Source organism: Hippopotamus amphibius, chromosome 2, assembly GCF_030028045.1.
Source record: "Hippopotamus amphibius kiboko isolate mHipAmp2 chromosome 2, mHipAmp2.hap2, whole genome shotgun sequence".
NCBI classification, from domain to species: Eukaryota; Metazoa; Chordata; class Mammalia; order Artiodactyla; family Hippopotamidae; genus Hippopotamus; species Hippopotamus amphibius.
In genome coordinates, this window is record NC_080187.1 from 5,307,388 (window position 1) to 5,328,815 (window position 21,428).

General features: G+C 59.6%; 2 protein-coding genes across 8 annotated transcripts; one reads left to right on the top strand and one right to left on the bottom strand.

The window, feature by feature from the left end:
* The first annotated feature begins 1,254 nt into the window (after positions 1-1,254).
* UCK1 (uridine-cytidine kinase 1) lies at positions 1,255-6,555 on the top strand. 2 transcript variants are annotated; one of them, XR_009051258.1, is made up of 8 exons: positions 1,255-1,481; positions 1,900-2,059; positions 2,972-3,068; positions 3,221-3,363; positions 3,452-3,546; positions 4,770-4,818; positions 5,324-5,743; positions 5,954-6,555. XR_009051258.1 is itself a non-coding variant. In XM_057721222.1 (7 exons), exons 1-7 carry the CDS (start codon positions 1,374-1,376, stop codon positions 5,503-5,505), a joined length of 834 nt encoding a protein of 277 aa, XP_057577205.1. In that variant the 5' UTR covers positions 1,255-1,373; the 3' UTR covers positions 5,506-6,555. The 2 variants fall into 2 exon arrangements, 1 of the variants encoding a protein (XP_057577205.1); XM_057721222.1 differs by having other exon boundaries at positions 5,324-6,555.
* Positions 6,556-6,558: 3 nt separating this feature from the next.
* Positions 6,559-21,185, bottom strand: POMT1 (protein O-mannosyltransferase 1). Of its 6 annotated transcripts, none has more exons than XM_057721218.1 (20): positions 21,029-21,185; positions 20,315-20,466; positions 19,161-19,267; positions 18,616-18,666; positions 17,931-18,077; positions 17,055-17,166; positions 16,656-16,721; positions 16,478-16,571; positions 16,180-16,335; positions 15,315-15,445; positions 14,897-14,992; positions 13,733-13,825; positions 12,335-12,431; positions 10,839-10,931; positions 10,500-10,614; positions 10,111-10,208; positions 9,791-9,904; positions 8,955-9,081; positions 7,950-8,127; positions 6,559-7,287 (listed from the first exon to the last, which is right to left on the bottom strand). In XM_057721218.1, the coding sequence occupies exons 2-20, from the start codon at positions 20,434-20,436 to the stop codon at positions 7,110-7,112; spliced, it is 2,175 nt and encodes a 724-aa protein (XP_057577201.1). In that variant the 5' UTR covers positions 20,437-20,466; positions 21,029-21,185; the 3' UTR covers positions 6,559-7,109. The 6 variants fall into 6 exon arrangements, with proteins under 6 accessions (XP_057577201.1, XP_057577202.1, XP_057577200.1 ...); XM_057721219.1 differs by having other exon boundaries at positions 6,559-7,182; positions 10,494-10,614; positions 21,029-21,184; XM_057721217.1 differs by having other exon boundaries at positions 6,559-7,284; positions 10,494-10,614; positions 21,029-21,184.
* Positions 21,186-21,428: the final 243 nt, after the last annotated feature.

Here is a 21,428-nt window from a genome sequence, read left to right on the forward strand (position 1 = left end):
GATCACATCACTGCCCAAGGTCACTGGGTGCAGGCAAGGTTTGAACCCCACTCTCACCTCAGAGCCTGGTGCCTAACCCTGCCATGCCCGCCGTGAATGTGTGAATGGCCTTCCCTGTTTTGAGCTTCTGTGTAAGTTCTCCTCAGCCAGGGGGTGGCTCTCTCATGCTGATACAGCTGTCCCTTCATAGCTTCCCTCTTTCCAGGTCCACAGGGCTCAGGAGGCCCAAGTCCCCTTGTACCCGCCTCCCGTGATCAGCAGAACCATCCTTAACCCTTTCTGAGATGGGTTAACACCTCTGAAGTTAACATAAACAGCAACTTCATCCGATGTCTGCACATCCCTCGTCTCTCCAGCGTCATGTTTCAACATCATCAAATATTCATGGACTGCTCACAGTCCTTTAGGAGCCAGACCTGCGAAGAGACTTGTTGCCTTGGATAAACATACAATTGGAATCGCTGCGGTATTTGCCTTCTCTGTGCCAGGCACTGGGGGCACGGGTGGAATCCAGCAGACATGGTCTCTGTCTTCTTGGCTCACAGCCTGACTAGTGCTGAGCCTAAAAAGTCATCCCATGACTTCTGCTCACTGAGCACTGGGAAGGTTGAGGAGGCCAGGGACTTGCTGCCGGACGCAGTGGGGAGCTACTGAAGGCTCCAGCGGGGGAGTGGGTGGGTGACGCGATCAGGGCAGTGCTGGGAAACTCGGGGGGCCAGTGTGGAGGCTGGGCTGGGGTGCGGGGCGAGCCGAGGTAGGGCTAAGGCTGGGTCCAGGGAAGAGGGGTTGGTCCAGGTGGTGGAAGTAGGCGCTGAGCACACGGCACAGGTGCACAGGTGATGCCGCCCTCTCAGAGTGACCGCGGCAGAGCCGGTTCCAATTTCCGACCCGGGTCACGGGGCTCAGGAGTCAGATCTGCGGGTGCTGGCGCCGGCCCACGTCCCCACTCCCGCCCTGCAGTCCTGGGGAATCATTCTGACGCCCCCGGCAGTGGAGATGCGCGTGGAGAGAACCTTCCCGGAGGCCGCCCGGCATCTGGAGACTCCTACAGCTAGTTTTGATACCGAAGGGCTTTTGTTTTGCGGCAAAAAAAAACCCGGGCCTCGGGGCAGCGAGTGTAGCAGGCCTCCGCAGCCTCCCGGGGCAGCGGCCCAGCCCCGCCCGGCCAGGCCCACGCATGCGCGATGCCCTCGGGCGCCGGGGACTACAACTCCCGCCGTGCCCCGCGCGCCAGCAGCCCTCGCCCCCGCCGCGTGCCTCCCGGAAGTGGAGCTTCAAGGGGCGTCTCCAACCCTTGCGCGGGGGTGGGTTGTCCGGCAGGTTTGGGGGGGCGGCGTGCGCAAGGAAGCCGATGCGGGCGAGCGGCGCCCGAGATGGCTTCGGCTGGAGGCGGCGACTGCGAGGGCGGCGCGCCCGAGGCGGACCGTCCTCACCAGCGGCCCTTCTTGATCGGGGTGAGCGGCGGCACCGCGAGCGGCAAGGTAAGGGGCTGCGCGGGGCGGCGCGGCCTGCGTGTCTTCCGCGCCCCCGGCCCCCTGGGACTCCGGGCGGGAGATCTGGCCTCCGTCCAGAGAGAGACCCCGGCCCCTGGCTGCCGCGGTGCCCTGTCCCGGACGCGGGCGTGCGCAGGGCGGGGGGCAGAGGGGCTGCGGCCGGGGGCCGGGCCAGGCTTTGGCCGGGGCGCAGGCGGGGAGCGGGGCGCTGGACCTCGAGCCCCCCCGCAAGCCTCCCGCAGGCCTGGTCTCTCGTGGCCTCCCGATCCGCGCTGCTCCTGCCAGTGCCCCCGGGCCCTCCTGCCAGGCGCAGCCCCAGCTGTCACTGGCCGGCCTGGCGGCCCCTCGGGAACTGGCGGGTCGGGGTGTCTCCAGGCGGGGACCGTGTGTGTGTGTGTGTTCCCAGTCAACTGTGTGCGAGAAGATTATGGAGCTGCTGGGACAGAATGAAGTAGACCACCGGCAGCGGAAGTTGGTCATCCTGAGCCAAGACAGGTTCTACAAGGTCCTGACCACGGAACAGAAGGCCAAGGCCTTGAAGGGACAGTACAATTTCGACCATCCAGGTGGAGACCCTGAGGGTGGGGAGGGACTAGGGGAGGAGGGCAGACCATGAAGACTGGGTCCTGGGCTAGACCCTGACAGGGAGAGACCTAAGTGGTTCTGTGAAATCACCTGGAGAACCCGTCGGGGAGTAGGCTGCGTGGTTAAGCCAGGAGGTCTTTCCCGCACACTCTGGGCCCTGGGTGGCCCTTCAGGAGCTCCAGGCTCCCCTGGTTGGAGCCAGTCAGGGAGTCTGTGCCTCAGAAGGGTCTTCAGGACCACGCTGTGCCACAACTGTGGCCATGGAGAAATCCACACACCTGCCTGCTGTTCAGGGTCTTCTGCACAGACGGTGTCCACTGTGGCCTTTCACCCTGCCACCTGTCCTGGGGCAGAGTCCTCTAGAGGCCAGCAGTGGAAGCAGTGGGTAAACAAGAACCAGAGGCCTTGAAGCTCCATTTCCTGCTCTGATCAGGGGCCAGGGGAACAGGTGGAAATGGGGTGAAAGAGGGGGAACAGCCAGGCTGCCCCTCCCGGGTGCTACTAGAAGATTCCACCCAGTGGCTGGCTCCCATTCTCATTCCTTTCCAGGGGACACATGGGAAGAAGGTCCAAGAAGCGTCAGTCTGTGTTGTTTCTCAGAGAGAAGCAGCTGCCTGGCCCACCTACCTCCCGGGCTGGCTGAGGAGATCCCTGTGTTCAAACTTTAGCGGGGGGACAGCAGCCCGCGCGGGGCACTGGCTGAGGGCAGTGAAGACAGGTCCATCCTGTGGTTTGCAGAGGGCCCTGCAAATGTAAACTGTAGGGGCAGCTCCCAGTGCAGATGTTCCTCAGGGTCGTTGGTAGCACCAGCACCCAGCTGTGCTGACCCGAGTGTCCTGCAGTCCCCAGCACAAGGACACGGGCTTGTCTTGGCTTTTGTTCCATCCCTGCAGATGCTTTTGATAACGACTTGATGCACAGGACTCTGAAAAACATCGTGGAGGGCAAAACAGTTGAGGTTCCAATCTATGATTTTGTGACCCATTCAAGGTGAGCAGGCGGTTCCTGGGAGGAGAGGGCTGTGCCTTGGGGGCTGGTGAGGACATCCTCCGCCCCCCCCTCCCCGGATCTGTCCCCAGCACGGAGTCCATGCCCAGGGAATGAAGCTGACAGCAGGGCCCCGTCCCGGTCTCACCCTGCAGGTTAGCAGAGACCACGGTGGTCTACCCCGCAGACGTGGTCCTGTTCGAGGGCATCCTTGTCTTCTACAGCCAGGAGATTCGGGACATGTTCCACCTGCGTCTCTTCGTGGACACCGACTCTGACGTCAGGCTGTCGCGAAGAGGTAAGGCGGATGAAGGCCTCTCTGTCCTTGGCCGGGCCAGCCTCAGATCCCGGGTCTGAAGGGCCCCACCCTGCTCCTGTTGCTGCAGTTCTCCGGGATGTGCACCGCGGCCGGGACCTGGAGCAAATCCTGACGCAGTACACCACCTTCGTCAAGCCGGCCTTCGAGGAGTTTTGCCTGCCGGTACCGCCTCCGGCTTGCTCGGGGACCTCCTTTTCTTCCTTTTCAGAGGGACCCCGGTGCCCCGTTCTGTGAGAGCCCAGTTGTGGAGGGACGTAGTCTGCTGTATAAATGGAGAAGTTAGCTTCTTGTACCCATGTTCCCAGGGGGCCGTTCTCAGCTGTGAATGTGTCCTCTGTTCTTCCCCCACCCCCAGGCCTTCACCCTGACCCCGCCTCCCTCCCAGCCTCTCTGTCTGCATTTCTCCAGGGTGTTGCTGACCCACGCTGTGCATTTCCTTCCCCGCTTAGAACAGTGGGCCCCACGGGGGCAGGGATTTTTGTCTGTTCGCTGCCACAGTGGTGTCTTAAGAACCTCATCCTTGCCACGTGGTTGTCTGCCTTTGGCCGGCCCTGGAGGATCGGCTGGCTTGTAGATGGAGGAATTCACTGTGTGTAGCCATCTATCTTTTCCTCCATCTCAACATTTCTCACTAGATAGGACTTGTGGAGGGATTTAAAGGGAAATTTAACAATATTTTGCTTCTTAAAGGGAAAAACAAGGCACAAAGGAATTAGAACCAGAATTCCTGCTTTAGATAAGTAGAACAAAGGAGTTCTATCTCTGCTATTTCAAGAAAACATTTTTTATATTCATGTTCTCTGAAGTTTCTGGTAGATGATCAGAAAAGTAAATTGACTGTTTTGCAGTCTGTCTCTTATTCACAGAAAGACATCTAGCAGAGTAGGGCATTTACAGCAAAACTGTGGACACCAAATATGACGGGTGCCCCCGGGTGGAGGCAGGACTGTTCTCGGCCAGAGCCTCCGTCTCCTCCTCTCCTTTACATGTAGCCACACGGCAAGTTGACTAAGCTGGCCACGTCCCCCACGTCCCCGCAGTGAAGACCCTTCTCAGCTCTTTGCTGGACTCCACTCGGCCCAGTGAACCAGGCGGTCAGCACAGGGAACGGACCCTGCAGCGGTGCTCATGAGAGACGAGCATCTCAGAGATGCCAGGAGACAAGTGCTGTTTCTTCGGCTGCCTCAGCCCACCTTCCCTCCCTCCTAGGGTCGCAGTCTCACCTGGTTGATAACTGTCTCACCTGATTGATAACTATCCCAGATCCCTCCCCCCCCCCCCATCTGCCACGATGGGCAGGCTTGCTCCCCTGCATCTAGCTCCGAGCAAGCTGAAATCATCTCGGGGACAGATGCTCACAAGACCTTCCTTTTCTTGCCTTGCAGACGAAGAAGTATGCTGACGTGATAATCCCTCGAGGGGTTGACAATATGGGTAAGGACCAGGCCCGACGTCTGCCCCCCTCCTCCCAGGGCCACGAAGCAGGCACTGCCCGTCCTGTCGTGGTTACTGAGACGCCCCCAGAGCATAAGGCCCATCTGTGTACATCTGTGGCACAGGTTTAAAGTGCACTTAGAAAAACATTGAACACGTTGTACACCTTAAACTGATACGTGTTATGTCAATTATATCTCAGTAAAGCTGGTAGGAAAAAAATATATGGCAAGCTGTTTGACGGGAAGTCACTTATTAGCAGAAAGTATCTTAACCAGGGTTAGTTAACAGAAACCCTCGCCAGCCAAGCCAGGTAGGTTTCGTTTTGTCAGGCCCCAGCGTGCCCTTGTCTGCCTGAGCCACACGGTGAGGTGTGCCACACGGGGCCTCGGGGAGGAAAGCCGCGTGCTTCACGCGTCCCACCAGGCTCTCGCTGGGCAGGCCGCCCTCCTGGCTGAGCACCGCGAAGGAGAGCGGGCAGCTGACCACTTGTGTCTCTGTGCAGTGGCCATAAACCTGATCGTGCAGCACATCCAGGACATCCTCAACGGCGACGTCTGCAAATGGCACCGCGGAGGGGCCAATGGGCGCAGCCACAAGAGGACGTTCCCCGAGCCGGGAGACCACCCTGGGGTGCTGACCTCTGGCAAACGGTCGCACCTGGAGTCCAGCAGCAGGCCCCACTGAGGAGCGGGGTGCTTGGCTCCTGGTGGGTCCAGAGGTGCCTGTCTGCCCCTAAACACGCAACCACAGACGGGGTGGCGTCCGGGTCCAGGCATCCCTCGCTAATTCGGGAAGCCTGGACGAGTTATTGAGACCAGGTCGGAGAGGACGTCTGCGGGCAGCCCTGACGTGCTCACCCGCTTCCTCACATCACAGAGGCGTACAGGTCTCTTCAGTTACTGAGGAACCCACAGGACATGCGGTAAGCAAGTCACGTGTTCTGGGGAACGCTGAAGAAATAGCCCAGACGCTGGGGTTGTGACGGTGAACCGCAGTGAGGCTAGTATGAGCTGGTTCACACACGTGTAACTGAAACAGAAGTTTAAAGAGAGAACACTTTCCCATTTTATGTGTTATACGACCTGTTTTCTGTTTTGTTCTGTTTCCTAACACCGTGCTCGCCGTGACCTAGCAACCCACTGTCGTGACCCACCAGCGGCTCGTGACCCTGGTCCACACGGATCCGGTACACGAGAGCCACAGAGGCTTCCTTCCAGTCTGTGCTCCGAAGGCAGAGCCGGGAGGGAGCTCTGGGGAGCAGGCTTTCCCCTAACCAGCACCAGACATGTGGGCGGGCCGTACCTGCCCGCCCGGGCCTGCTGCTGGCGAGCACGGCGTCCCCGTGCAGTCCTGCTCGGGGCCCGAGCCCATGCCGCTGTCTGCACCGGCCTTTCCTGGGGTCGCTCTCGGCCAGGTCAAGGGCACACTGCCTCCAGTCAAGGCGTGTGTGCACCAGAGAGGTGTGCGCAGACACCGCAGCCCGAAGGCAGCCAGTCCCCTGCACTCAGCCAGCGTCCGCGCCTCACAAGCACCCGTGGTCTTGTCCTGGTCTGTCCTCCCTCCCACGTGGCGGCTGTTTCTGTAGAAGCCACCAGCTGTCAATTAACTGTAGTTACACAGACGTCAGCTGAGCGTGGCTGAGCACGGTGGCTCGTGTCTGGTGACTATGTGACAGTTTTGTCAAACTTATTGTGCCCTTTTGGAGAGCAATCCAATAAATAACACCAAATATGAATGCCAACTTGTCCCTTTTTAATTACATAAAAAAAGGCAAATTCAGACAAGGAAACACACAGATGACACAAACCTCGACTGCTGAAGAGGCTACCTGCTCACGCGCCTCTCAGGCTCTCTGGGCGGGGGGTTAAGAGTCAGCGATGGTGAGGCGTCCTGGCCAGCGTCCCAGTAGCTCATGTGCCACTGAACCGTGAGGGTGACTCCCCAAGGCCTCACTGGCTCAGCGGGTCGGCAGGCCTGTCAGCCCATCCCTGCTCGGGGCCATGGCAAGTCCCCCACCAGCCGCTCCATACTCAGCTCGCACACGGGGCTCTGAGGCGTCAGTGGACGTGGGGGGCGTGTTCTTCATGGTCCAGGAAAGACAGACTTTGCTCAGAACAAGGTGCTCATCAGAAGGCTGTTTCCACGATGAAACCAGAACAGGATCCCTCCGAGCCCAGGGCTCCCCCAAGCTCAGAGCCACTCTGCTTGTCCAAAGTAAACATGCTCATGAAGGTGGTTCTACCTGGTCCTGACCCGGCCCCGCTGCCTGCCACCATGTCCGTGTCGTGCTAGTACTTCCGGACCAGGATGTCCCAGCTGTCTTTCCAGCGCAGGGCCTTGAGTTCGCTGGGGGAGAGCGACCTGTCGCCGTAGGTGAGCGGGCGCAGCGTGTTGGATACGTGGCAGGCGGACGCGAACCATGCCACAACCAGCGCTCTGAAGAGGCTCCTCTGCAGCTGGGACCTGCTGGCCCGGAGCAGAGCACGCCCTGGGGAGGCCGGCCCTCCCCACCACGGTGTCCTCTGGGCACCCGTCGCCCACGTGGTCACCTACCCTGGCCTTACTTTCCTCCGGCCACCCCCTGCCGGGCCATCAGCCCTCACCGTGTCCTGCCTGACATGCCGAGCCCTACCGACCTCACTCGCGCCGCTTCCAGAGTTCCACAGCTGCTGCTCCATCTAAGCTCGGGTTCCGGAGTGCTGTCCCCGAACCCCGTGAGCACAGCACAGCCCTCCTGAGATGCCCTGAGGCTCCTCGTCACCAGAGAGAGCCTCCCACCCCGGCCTGGCCCCCAGAACTCGCTCCAGTTTACAAAGCTTCCTGGTTTATCACTGCTGCCCACCATGCAGCACGGTCACGGACCGCTGGCTGCTCCGGGACACGCCCCGTGTTTCCCTTTCCTTTTCTTTGCTCCTAGCGTTATCAAGGCCCAAAGGTCCTTCCCCATTTCCCACGCGCATCAGCCGCCTTCATCTCCCACCAGCCTCAGCTTCATCCTCTGAACCCCTGTAGTGTCTTGCTTGTGCCTCTCTTGTAATCCTAACCTTGTCTGCATTGTACTGGAATGACCATTCATGACTCCCCTCGACCCTGACCCCCCAGGGGGTGCGGCTGGGAAGGCCCCTTACCTGCACAGGTGGTCGCTGACATGCTCCAAGACCACAGGGAGCAGGAGGGTCTGGAAGGTGAGCGCAGGCAGGTAGTGGTAGAGGAAGAGTGTCTTTTCCATCAGGAAGAAGGGGATGTAGTTCACGGCCCAGCCCCCGGCACACAGAGCCCCGGCCAGCACCCAGCGCAGCCAGCAATCTGTGGAGAAAGGTCGTCTGTAGCCGGTGCTGCCGAAGGCTTGAGCCGGGAAGCTCCCTGCGGTCCAGCAGGCTGGCTGCCTCATCCGCAAGGTACACGAGCTCTGGCTCCTAATTTCTCTGTGTCCCCTCCCAGCCCTGCCTGCTGTCTCTAGAGGAAGAACAGAACCTCCTATAACTAAGAACAGGGGGTTCTGTGTCCTAAGAACCTCCTGCGTGTCCTACTGTTTCCGAGAAACGCCAGCTCCCTGGGGGCCAGGCCTAGCTTATGCCCAATTCCCTGCTGGCCTCGCTCCCCTGGGGATTCTGAGCTGGGTCTCCCTCCTCAGGGAGCAGTGGAGGGGCTGGACCCGTGCATCCCCTCCCTGCCCAGAGGAGCTGGGAGTCCGTGGCAAGAATGACCAGCTCGGAGCTGAGCCCAGAGGAGGGGCCTCCCCGCTCCTGATGGCCGGTGGGACCTGGCCCTGGCCTGGGTGTTTGCTCCCTTCCTGATTCAGGACGGTTTTAAGGGGGGGGGGGTTCTGTCCACCCCTGATTAAGTGCCCACTGGCAGCTCTGTCCCATCAGCCACTTCCAGGGCGTCCTGGGGTCAGGGAGCGATTCCTTCCTGACACCTGCATGTTCGCAGAGATGCCTCAAAGGCCACTTGGGGACTGGATTGCAATGGTCTGTCTCCAGGGGAGAGACAGACGTTCCCTCGAGGCAGAAACAAAGAGGTGGCCTCAAGGCCCTGCTTGCTGATGTGGCCAGCCTGACCCCCGAAGCACAAGGAGCTCCCGTCAGAACAGAAGGAGAGGGCGTGAGGTGCGCGTGGGCAGCTGCATGCACCCTCAGGGAGGTCGCAGACTCTCCTCCGGCGTCTGAGCAGGTACCAGATGAAGAGCAGGCCGTACAGCACGGTGGCGAGGCTGGCCGAGGCCCAGATGACAATGTTCCCCAGCAGGTGGATCTGTGCCTGCGGGTGCACAGAGAGGCTCGTCCACGGCCAGGACGCCTGGGGCCCGCAGCCCGCCACGCCCTCCGCCCTCGCTGCCAGGAAGGATGGACGTGCTGCGAGGGTTCTCAGCTCTGTGAGCTGAGACTGAGAACCGGAAGCAGGGGGGATTCTCTTCTGACCACAGAGCCGCTCACCGGGGGCCTGATGCAGAGCTGCAGGGCGCTGGGGACCCGCCCACCTCAGACCCTGCTTCTCAGGGAGCCGTACCCTCCCCCCACACGTGGGGGGAGGAAAAAGGAGAGCATCGTGGGCACACACCCCCCCCCAGCAGGTAACCACTGAGTGCCTGCGAAGACGGGCTAACTTTGCTCTCCAGGGTGGAGACGATGTTCAGGAAAACAGCACTGACTGGCCAGAGGCCAGATGCTGTGGTTCACGGGAAGTCAGGCGGGACCTATTTTAAAAACCATGTCTGCCAGAGAATGGGAACCACATGTTCCCACCTCCGCAGCAAAGCCCGGTTCTCCTCAACCTGCAGACACGCTCGGACCTGACTCCTTGGCATCTCCGGGGAGCTCTGGCCTCGAGCTGCCAAAGCACTTGGAGAAAAGCAACTCCTAGGCTTTGGTTAGGAAAGCGCAGGAAGGCTGGGACGTGGTCGGATGTTCTTAAGATCACAGGACCCTCGGGCGTGGGACGACCCCGCCTGCGCAGACGCTCCGCTTACACTGGTCCTGGGGTGCAGCCAGTAGGCGATGTTGGTGTCCAGCGTGACCCAGTCCAGCGGCGTGGAGCTGTACTTATGCTCAGAATCATCACTTTTCACCGTCAGCATCCGCCACTGCAGAAAGCAGAGCCACCGGGAGTCACACAGCCAGCCAGCCCAGCCGCCTTCATTGCCCAGGGATCTGCCAGGGGGCGGAGCAAACTACCACCCCTTTTAGCGGGCGTCCAACCTCAAGTTCAGTTTAAAGGCTGACGCTGGGCAGGCAGGGGCTTTACAGCTCCTGGCGAGCAAGGTCGCCTGTCCCTCCGCCCGCCTGTCACCTGCAGCTCCCAGAATCTGGCCATGAAGCTGAGGTTCCTGCTGATGTCCATCTGCGTCGGGGAGTGCAGCTCCAGCTCCCTGTCCTTCTGCTCCTGGCCTGGCAGACACACCGGAACCCAGGAGACACGAGCAGAACCAGGTCAGGGAGCTCCCAAGGGCAGCTGCCAGCTGCTTTCCAAACCACCCGCCAGGACGCGTCAAACCGTGCCACTCCATGGGCTTTCCCGACCGCACACGGTCCACCCACCCGCTCAGCATCTTTCAAGTCACAAAGCTCCGCTTGCCCTGCCTTCCGGTGACCCCCACCCCCACCGGAGTCCCCTCGCCACTTCGGCTATAGGGGGAGGGAGAGGGTCCGCAGTGGAGCCAGGCCGGGCCTCACTCTTGCCATAGCGGTGCTCCTCCACGTTCCACACGGTGCTCTCGTGGTAGCCCCGGGACAGCTTCTCCCCAACCACCTCCAGCTGCCGAAAGCCCCAGTCCGGGAGGGGCGCCCCGCTCAGCTGGCGAAGTGAGGGGGGGAGGGCGTGATGGAGGGCCCAGCTCAGCCAGGCTGGGGGGACCCCACTCCTGGTCATTTGGCTGGCAGCCGACAAGGGGCCGCGGCTCTCATCTGGGGAGCTTCACGCTAGGGTTCAGTCCTGAACAGTTACAATACAGTCCCCACCCCCCGCCCCACCTTCTGTCTGTCCCGCCAGGCAGGATGGGGTGAGGCGGTGTCGCTGACCTTGAGGACAGCGGAGGTGTTCACATGCATGAAGCGGACCTCCGACAGGATGGTCTTCCAGATGTCTGTGTCAGACTCCCTGTTCACAATGTCCTGTAAAAGCAGGCCCGGTCCGTTATTGCAGTTTTTCAAATTTCCTTAAATGTAAAAATGAAGACCAGGCACCAAACAGTGAGACTGACTTGGTCTGATATGAGGGGACAGTCCCCCGAGGGGAGCTGATGGCTGATCCCAGACGTGCCATCAACTCTATTCCTGACGCCTGTGCGGCCTGCTGGGGGTGGGGGTGCGGGGGAGGGGGACACCGCCTTCCTCCAGAGGCTGCACGGGGCAGCCTTTCCAGTGGGTCTTAAAGACGATGCCCCTCCTCGAGCTTCTACGACACCTGTTCACCGAGGGGGCTCAGAGCTTGAGCCAAACGCAAAGATGGCACAAAGGAAGGTCAGAGGCTGTCCCTGAAAAGATGTCCTGAGAGGAACCCCTCATACTGGTCATAAAAAACTAACATCTGAAGAGCTTGGTACTGTCACGTTTAACTTCTAGAGCCTGGTGACGACCCCAGGAGGCATGTAGCTACCGACAAGCCAGGACCGAGGGACTAAGTGGGAACAGGATGAGGCGGCCAGGCCACACCCTCCCTTGGTGGTCCTCCCTGCCTGTTCCCGGAGCTTCAGTTCCTGGACACAGGGGCAGGTGGGGCTGAAAGTGCCCCGGAGGGGCTGAGGAGCAGGCAAGGGATCCGCAAGGGGATTCAGCAGCGAGGGGGGCGGGTGGGACCTTCGGGAGAATTCTGGTGACAAGGGGCGGGTGCAACACCTCACATCAGAGGAGCATTGGGGGAGGGGACAGAGGCAGATACACAGAGCACCTGCATGTGGCACAGAGCACCAGGCCCCACTGTGCACAAAGATGGAGGGGGCCCCCACTTCACTGAGGGCCAGCAGTGCCTGGCCTCACATCGAGAACCCATTAGGGGCCAGTGCTATGAGGGTGCGGCCATGAAGGCTGAAGGGGAGCCTGGCTTTCCCAGCAGTAAGCTCAGTGCAGTCACTGCACCGCCGCTGCGTTCTGCACTCACGTCCCTGACTTCAGATGGTCCGCTGGCCCAGTGACAGCACTTCCCTCCTGCCGCCTTGCCCAGGGCGCCGCCTGACGACAGGCCCAGGGCCCAGGAGGACAGTGCCAGGAATCACCCCCCACCCCAAGGCCCAGCCTGTCCCCTGGGAAATCCTTCTTAATCCCAGGGGAGGGTTGACAGAAGAGGGTCCCAGTGTGTTCAGGGAGCTGGTCTGGAGGCCAAACAGTAGGCAGGACCTCCTCCAACAGTGCCGCTCGAGCTCCGCATGGAGCGTCCACCGTCTCTCACACCATAAGCCCCTTCCCCTGATACAGGAGAGCCACCTGATTCCCGCTTTCCATAGAGCAGGGAGTCACTTGTTCTAAAGCACGGTCTGGAAGGGGCTGTGTTGCCAGCGAGCGTGGTCGCGGTGACTCACCAGCCTCCAGAGGTTCTGGGCTGGCATGGAGATGTTGTAGTCGATGTAGCAGGAGACCTCCTGCGAGTGGGGGCTCAGGGGGGCCGCGACATCATGCCTGAGAAACAGACAGCGCTGCTGAGGGGCTTCAAAGCTCCTCTGAAAGGTACTCACTGATCTTTAAGGGGAAAAAATGCTTTTCGGGAAACAAAGCCAGCTCAGCCTTCACGCACCAGGGCTGCCGGTCCCCAGAGATGCACCAGCTACGAGCTGGGCGATAAGTCAAACGCAAAAGGGCAGAGGCTCTGTGATCACCACGTCTCCGGGGGAATATGGCAGACGTCCGCCTACACTGTGGGGCTCACTGTGCCCCTTTCAGAGGATGAACCGAACCCGGGGGGTTGGCCCGGCAGGCTGGCGGCTCCCTGATGCCAGGTCTCAGAAATGGCTGGGGCACGAAGAATATCGTCACAAGACCAGGTGCCCACAAATGCCAGTTCCCGTCGTTCACGCTGAAATCACGCTTTATCAGACTCTGCAGGCCCGTAGAGGAGCTAGGGACCCCGCCCGCAGTGAGCAGGAAGTCAGTCACCGCAGGCCCAAACAGGGCGGGCACAGCGTGCGGGAAACGCTTTTGGTGCGGGGACATCTCAGGTGGGTGAGGGGCCCGTGGCGGGGCCGGGAGGTGGGGGTCTGAGCTGAAGAACGTTCCAGGCAGACAGCACGTGAAGGCCCCGGGGGGCTGCACATGGTTATCTTGGGGATAGCAGGGGACAGGTGGGGGGTTCTCCCGAGTGTGACAGTCACACTGGGAGTCGTGACGCCAGTAGAGCGTGTGCTTTTCAGACGGAGCCCGTGGCTACTGTGCAGAAGGGGGTGGGGGCAGGGGTGGGGCGGGGCTGGGAATGAAGAGAGAAGGAAGCAACCTCCACGGGTTTCCTGACACTGCGCAGTCAGGGAGAGGATGAGGGCCGAGCCACCGGCTCCTTCTGGGGAGGCGGAGAGCCCAGGTGTCCAGCGGGGAGGCCGCGGCTAGGGCACGCGTATGGGGTCACCGAGACCCATAAGATGACCTGAGAGGCCAGGTGGAAGGAGAGCAGAGGCGGCCCAGGCCCCTCCATACGTGGAGGCTGCCCAGAAGTCAAGTGGGGGGCGGGGGGGTCCCTGACTCTGTCCCCCAGTTGAGATCCTTCCTGAACTCACACTTCATTGCGGGCAGGGCTCTCCTTGTCGCCCCGGGCCCCCAAGAGACGGGTGAGAGGCTGCCGTCCTGCTCAGATCACTAAGGCTCTCCTCCCCACCGCCGCCCACAGCCATCCCTGGGGACCCCCCCACCCCCGACACCGAGTGCCAAGCAAGACCAGAGGGGGTGACGCGCAGCAACAGTCACACCGTGCTCTGGACAGAGGCGGCACTCACGTGTTGAGGAGGCGGGTGGTCATGCCGTGCACCAGCTGCACGAGGTCGCCGTGCCGCACAGGCCTCGGGGAGCTGCTCACCACCAGCTGGTGCCTGCAAGAAAGCGCGGCTGGGCTCCCGGGGCGGCAGGCCCAGGTCCTCGCTCGGGCAACGTGGAATCTCACAGCCGCCCGGTCAGTGTGTTCCGTGAACAAGGTAGACGTGTGTGAACACATAGCACGTACGTTTTTTTGAACTCTTTTCTGAAACCTCAGGCACTTTCCACGCTTCCTGGCATGGCCCCGTTAGCAGCCATCATCGCACTGACCGCGGCTGCGCTGCACTTGCTACAAACGCCGCACCTGTCCCGAAATTCTTCTAACACACAGACTTCAGCTCCACACTTGCTCGGAGAAAGTGACCCTGGGCTGGGTGGTGAGCATCTGGTGGAAGCCAGACGTGGTCGCCACCCTCAAGTAACTGCCCTGAATGGGAACCAGGGAGCAAGCACCTGGGCAGCCGGATGGTGGACATGAGGAAGCCAACAGGACAGACAGGGAAGAGGGCAGCCAGGCAGCCCCCCAGAGGAGCTGACCTTTAGGTGCTAAGTAAGAGGGCGCCCCAGTGGGACCCTTTCAGGCTGTGAGGACAGCAGTGTAGAGCCCACGCCTTCCTGCAGAAACGTGGGGCAGGCCGGAGGCCACGGCCCTGTCGGCCAGGGAGGGGCTGCATCCGTTCTGAGGCCCATGAAGCTCGTGGAGGGGTCTGAGCAGGAGCGTGACCTGACACCTGGGGGGCTGCAGGAGCTGCAGCGGCGCGGGTGGTGGGGAGAGGCGATGGGGGAGGCAGGGGCGGAAGCAGACTGCAGGGGAGACAGACACCCCGAGGGCTCCAGATCCCAGACCTGGAGAGCTCCTTGTCCGGAGGCAGAACCAACAGGGCTGGCCGGGGCGGGCGGTGGGGGTGAGCGGGGGTCGACCGCCGTCTGCACAGGGGGCGCGGAGTAGGGGCAGACCCTGGGGGAGAGTTTGGGACACGCCTGGAAACACCTGGAGGAGACACTGGGCACCTAAGTCCCTGACCGTGGGCTTCTAGGCACAGAGCTGGTCCCAAAGCTTCGAGGAGGGAAGGTGCACAGAGAGGAGGTGGGGACTGAGGCCAAAGCATCCCCAGACCTATACTCACCTCCCGGGGTCCTTTACAATCCACCAGTTATTGACATCTTTGAAGGGGTAGCAGGTCACCTGCTGCTGGTGGGAGCTGCCGCGGCCGTTCTCATATCTGCGAGAAGAGGAAGCATGTGCGGGCAGGATGCCAAAGGGCCTGAGGCCTCTCCCCACCCCAAGGTCCCTACAGACACCACCCAGCGAGGTGTCCAGATTCGTTCACGTCCCAGCAGGGCCAGAGGACATGAGCCAGGCAGCGTCCGGGCCTCTGCTCAGCCGGTGTTACACACAGAAATAATGAGACTCGTCAATCACCAGCACCTGAGAGTTCGATTTCTTTTTGTCTCACAAACTCCTTCACGTAAAGTGAAGGTTGGTAACAGCAAACGTGGAAAAACATGTTATAACCTTCAAATTAAAAACGTCACTTTCCTTACATCATAGGGTAGGTGCTCTGGTGGGAGTGCAGCCAGCAGGGCACAGGTTGGCCAAAGACGTTCTTCAGGGTGACCTGGGAACCGTAGGCCACCTCCAGGGGCTGGCCTTGTGTGATACGCGCTAGCCCGCCCTGAGACAGGAGCCAGGGGTGGCCAGAGAGACGGGGGCAGGGCGGGGGGGGGGTGGTGAGGAGAGAGAGAGAGAGAGAGAGTCCGCGTGTGATACCTCCGCCAAGCCCTCCTCCCCCCGGGGGCGTGTTCCAGGTGGGGCAGTTATCTCTGTATCACACAGTCACTATGACTGCACATGATACCATCCCGACATGTTACAGACATGTTACACTGTGTGACCACTGATGGGAGACTGCCTCTGGGCCAGGTGCTCACCTAATCCCTCCCTGCTCATCCTTATTTTTTAAACTTTATTTTTTGGCCTCGCTGCGCAGTTTGCAGAATCTTAGTTCCCAGGCCAGGGACTGAACCCGGGCCCTCAGCAGTGAAAGCGCAGAGTCCTAACCACCGGACCACCCAGGTACGAAATCTGCCCACACACACAGAACTGGCCGTCAGCAGAGCTGGGACTTCGGAGCCTACATTCCTGACACCTCACTGGGGCATCTGATTGTTTCTACAGAGCTGGTTGAGCGAATACCAGAGCTGCACTTGTCTTGCCTGGCAGGTCACACTGCAGAGTGCAGACCCCATGTTCCCACCCACACCAGCATGGTCAGATTCGTGTAAAAATACTGAAGCGAGGGCTCGCCTCTCGATTTGGCTTTTTCTCTAAGGCTTGTTTGGGGTTCATGTGAGAAAACTCCAGTCTACTGTGGCCTTTTTTCTAGGGTGGCCGGGGCGTCACTTTTACCTCCAAGCTGGCCTGGAAAGCACTGGACATGATCTGGTCATGGGGCCCGGAGCGGTAGAGCAGCAGCAGGTGGACATAGAAGAACAGCAGGTACACGAGGACCGGGATGAGCACCAGGGCCACGGCTCGGGCCAGCAGGTGACAGAGCACACGGACCTGCCAGAGATGGAGGGGAAGTCACCCCCACTTCGGGGAAGGCGGGCCCAGGCCTGTCCTCCTCCAGGGCCTGTCATCCAGTGCTCCCTGCCCCCCGATTGCCCAGGGCCAGCCTCACCCAACCCGTGATGTCAGCACCTACGTGTGACAGTGTGTGGTCTCCAATCAGGTGCCAGGTGTGGACAGCTGCAACCCCGAGCACAAGCAAGTATGTGAACACACCCACGTACTTGATGCTGAGGAGACATGATGCAGGGAGGTTAAGACAAGACACACATGGAGGACATGGCTGCTGCCCCAGACCCGTGGACCAAACTCACCCAACTGCACAGGAGCAGGCCACGCCTGTCAGCAGCAGCCAAAACCACCAGCTGGGAGAGAAGGGCCTGGAGCAAAGCACAGAAGTGGAGCTGGGAACTCCGAGCGTTTCCCGAAGGCCAGAGAAGGCGCCCTCGGCAGAGATCTCGGCTGGCTGTGCCAAGCTTCAAGTACAAGGACGTGATCCCTCATCCCCCCAAACAGCAGTCAGTCCTGATAGACCCTTTCTTTTGGGCCAGAACACTTTTCCAGTGAGTGTGAATTACAGAAGACGAGGATTATTTATGAAGTCACGCGCCAAGAGCCAGTCAAGGTGCCCAGGGCAGCTCCCCCACGTGGAAAGGTGTCAGACCTGCTCAGGTTGACAAACCCCCCGGACTCGTCTTTCCTATTTTCCATACCTGTGCTTCTGGGAGTTGGAGAACTTCAGGTAAGACAGCACGGCCAACAGATTGAAAAATATCAACACGGATTCCAAAAGCATCAGTCTTGACTGAGTGATGAGAGCATTCTCTGTCAGGAAGATGGCACGGGTGTCAGGCGTCGGGTGGCAAGGGCAAATGTCCACAAAAAAGGGCCCTTGCCAAATGTCCCAGAGCGTGAGGGTGGGAAGTTCGGGCTCAGGGTGGCTGGAAGGGGATGCGCCCCAGAACCACGAAGGCCAATTCTGAGGTATGAATCGTGCCTCCTGAGACCTGGGGGATGCCGGGGAAGTCCCTGGCCCTTCCCGAGCCTTCATTTTCCTCGGCAGCAGGACAAATACCGACTCTGCAGGGCCGGCTGGATGCTCTAACACTCTGTGGGCACCGAGCCCTAGTTAGGGTCATTGCTTGACAGACATGAGTTCTTTTTATTTTCATCTAACTTAATTTCATTTGCTCACAGACCTGGGCTGAGAGATCCTTTCTGAGGAATACCCACTAATTCCTGAGTCCGTCTCCACTGTCAAGGCCTGGGGTTGGGGGGACGGGGAGGTTCTCATTTGAGGACAGGCTTGGTTGCAGGGGAGGTGCACATACAATCCTTGTCTGGGGAGCCCCGCCACACACGGCTGCACTCCACAATATCACAGTCTGAACACACAGCACCACAGCCCCCCGGCCTGGGAGTGGGGTGACTCCCAGAGTCCAATCTGGACACACTGCATGTGCTTCCTTCCGTCCTGCAAGCAGCAGACGCTGCCGGGGGCACATCTACTAAACCCTTAACCCCCCAGGCTGCACAGACACGGACAAAGGCCGGCGCTGGGATCTTCCCTGCTCCCCACCAGGCCTTACCGATCAGTATCAGCAGAGCGGCCCCCATGGCAGCACAGTTAGAGAAGCCAAGCTCCCACACGATCTGGTAGGCCATGGGCACCGACAGGGCCCCTGCCAGGGCGGGCAGCAGGCGCAGGGACCACACGGGCACATTGCTGCTGTATTCTGGAGAAGCAACCACAGCAAGGCTGAGCGCACTACGCACACACCACCTCCCTACCCACAGTGTCTTTTCACACAGAGTACTAGGCTCACAGACTACAACACAAGTCTGCAAGGCTGGGGGCTGCCTCAGGGACAGAGGGTGCAGGCCAAGGGCAGAGGCTTTGAAAGGAGCTTCATGTGGTCCAGGGCCAGTTCTCAGTAAGCATGGGAATGACACCGAGGACTAGGACATTTATAATTTTACCCCACCTATTCCCAAAAACATTGTGGCAAAACAACATTTCCACGTACAAAAGATACTTCCAACAAGATGCCACATACGGAGAGAGTGCTACGTGTACCAAACACCAGGGATGAAATACTAACTGTAACGAAACACTAAGGAATTTACCAGATTTTTTGAAAGCCTTACACTTGCACCCAAACATTTATCATACCTTGGATTCAGATGAATAAACCATAGTGTTAATCCCTGTGAAAGCTACTACCTCTCCATTCTCATACATGCAAGTTAATAAGGGAAATAAAAATATTTTACCTGCTCCAATTCTGTTCCACAAAAAGTTACCATCGAATCCTCCTAAATAACCTAAAACAGAAGATTAATCAGTAACTATCCTGTTCAGTAAATATTTCTGAAGCACCAAACTGTGGCAGGCAACAGGAAACAATGATAAAGAAAGAGTAAGACACTGCTTTTGCCCTCAAGAAATTTCACCTCAGGGCTTCCCTGGTGGTGCAGTGCTTAATAATCCACCTGCCAATGCAGGGTTCAACCCCTGGTCTGGGGAAGATCCTGCATGCTGTGGAGCAACTAAGCCCATGAACCACAACTACTGAAGCCCGCGAGCTGCAACTACTGAAGCCCGCGCCTAGAGCCTGTGCTCCGTAACAAGAGAAGCCACCACAATGAGAAGCCCACAAAGCACAATGAAGAGTAGTCCCTGCTCGCCACAACTAGAGAGAAAGCCCTCATGCAGCAATGACGACCCAACATAGCCAAAATTACATAAATTAATTAAAAAAAAAAGAAATTTCACCTCTAAGCGTTAAAGGACCACTTCTCTTACTAATGGATCCTACCTCCCAAGGCCAGCAGCATGTGGCCAAACGGCGGTCCACTGCCATCCAAAAAGAAGATCCGCTTCATGTAAAAAGAGATGTACTGCCCATAATATACTTCATCAAAACTGCAAAGCAAACCCACGTTATATTCAACTAGAAATCTTAACTGTACACCAAAGACATGAGGATAAATGTACACCTGTGTTTCCAAATGACTCTGGAGAGTGACCAGCAAAGGGTGTATCTTTTGCCCCGACCACATGGTGTCCCCCAAAACTAAGGCACGTGTGTAGCATCACACGTCCACAAGGACAGGAGGGAAAATGCCCCACGAAAGTCAGGCGTTCAGGTGATCCAGATTCTATTTCTCTCCCTACGTTTAGGTTTAGGGTGTACTGTGAGCCAGTCAACAAAAGGCCTCCCAGACACAAAGCTGATTTGCCTGTCCCCCAGCGTGTCTGCAGCTAAGGGTCGGAATCAGACCTGGTGACCTGACAAAACAGCCGCCGGTGTGAAAGGGAAGCATGCAGGCAGGGAGGTTTGCTGACACAGAGGAACTGCTGTCAATGTCTCAGGTGTGATGATGCTACTGTGGTCACATGATTTTTAAGATTCCTGATCTTTTAGAGATAGATACTGAATTGTTTATGAATGCAATACAGTGTCTACAGTGTGCTTCAAAAAAACCCGCTGCAGGGAGGGGTTGGCTATGAGCTAGTAACTGCTGAAGCTGAGTGATGAATACACCATTCTTTGTAATTTTACATATGTTTGATGTCTGTCATAATAAAAAGTTAAGCAAAAAGGAATACATGCCCTTTAATAATAACACCAATCATTTCCCATTATGACAAAGAATACACTCTAAGATCAGTGGGGACTCACTTCCAAATTTCTCAATCTTCCACCCTCCACTCTCCAGACTGTCAAAGGTCACGCAAGGCTACTGCACCCACTACTGACCTCCGGGGCAGGACCGAATAGGTGGACTCTGCAGGGGCTGTCCAGGGGACACACTGGGCTCTCCTCTAACTGCCAAAGACACCTATCACCAGGAAGCCCGGAATATTACTTTGCCATTTACGCTGTTCAAAAAGGCACTTCCTGTCACCACTGCACTGAACAAATTACAGTTCTTTCTGAAACACCCAGAATGGAGTTGCTTGGCTTACACCACGGCCCTCGGATAGGCAAGCTGCCATAGTCGGCTCAGCAGCCCCACCACGGTCAGAGCCACGACGTTCAAGTTGATGTCAGCTGTCACCACCACAGGGCGCTGCAAAAACCCCAGCATCCTGTAGAAAAGCAGGCCCGGGAGGATGCCCTGGAAAAGTGGGGAAGAGTTGTCGTCAGAACACGGGCGGCCCCCTGAAGGCTCAGGAGACTGTGACAGGGTCCCGCTTCCCCCAGCAAGCAGCCAACCGAGGTGGACACCCCAGGCCTGAATATCCCCTCCCTCCACCAACCCCCGCCGAGCACTTCCGGTCAGGGAGCCGGCCCCGCGGCCCCCGCCCACCTGGGCAGCGCGGCGGCCCCCACCCCGAGCCTCAGCACCGCCCCCCCGGGCGCCCCCTTCCTCGCACCGAGGCCGCACCCGGCCCTCGGCAGTCCCCGCTGGGAACCGCCAGGGCTGCGTCTACCCTGGACGCCCGCCCCGAGCGCCCCCGCCCTCCCGAGACCCCCCGGAGGCCCCCGCCGCTCTCCCCGGCACGCCCTCCTCTCCCGCAGGCCGCAGTCTCTCCCGAGAGTTTCACCCGCCCCGGCCGCCCCTGGGCCCCGCCGGCCGCGCAGGACCGGTCGCCCCCGGCCCCAGGTCCCCGCAGGCCGCGCGCGCGTCCGTCGCTGACTCTCCCGGCCCCGACCGGGCTCTGGTCCCCCGGACGTACTCGCGTCTCTTCAGGTCCCCGCAGAGCCGCTCCCCGCGCCCGGCCACCCCTCGCGTCCTCCTGCGGGCGGGAGGCGTGGGCGCCGACCGTTGGGGGCGAGGCCGCCCGGCACTCTGCGCCGCGCACCGGCTCGCTCGACGCTCGATTCGCCGCGCCTGCCGGGCCCTCAGGGGGTGCAGCGCGCATGCGCACGGGGCGAGCCCCGACCCGGACTCGAACCGCGGGCAGCGAGCGTGCCGGAGAGCTGCCCGTGTCTGGTCGGTGATGCATGGCTGGGCGGTGCAGGCTGCTGTGCACACCAGGCACATGGCTGCCTCTTTAAAACGACACAGTGGGACCGTATCGGCATTTTTCTCAGTGTGGCGCGGGCGGGCGGAGGCGGGCAGGGTCAACCCCCCGC

Excerpts from the sequence above, each read along its gene's own strand:
- POMT1 (XM_057721216.1), bottom strand. The coding sequence starts at position 20,436 with ATGCTGGGGTTTTTGCAGCGCCCTGTGGTGGTGACAGCTGACATCAAC. Across the intron at positions 10,615-10,838 it reads ACACCTCCGCTGTCCTCAAG|CTGAGCGGGGCGCCCCTCCC; the intron begins GTCAGCGACACC and ends TCACTTCGCCAG. Across the intron at positions 8,128-8,954 it reads AGTCTGCGACCTCCCTGAGG|ATTGCTGGCTGCGCTGGGTG; the intron begins GTGCATGCAGCT and ends CTTTCTCCACAG.
- UCK1 (XM_057721222.1), top strand. The coding sequence starts at position 1,374 with ATGGCTTCGGCTGGAGGCGGCGACTGCGAGGGCGGCGCGCCCGAGGCG. Across the intron at positions 2,060-2,971 it reads GTACAATTTCGACCATCCAG|ATGCTTTTGATAACGACTTG; the intron begins GTGGAGACCCTG and ends CCATCCCTGCAG. Across the intron at positions 3,364-3,451 it reads CGTCAGGCTGTCGCGAAGAG|TTCTCCGGGATGTGCACCGC; the intron begins GTAAGGCGGATG and ends CTGTTGCTGCAG.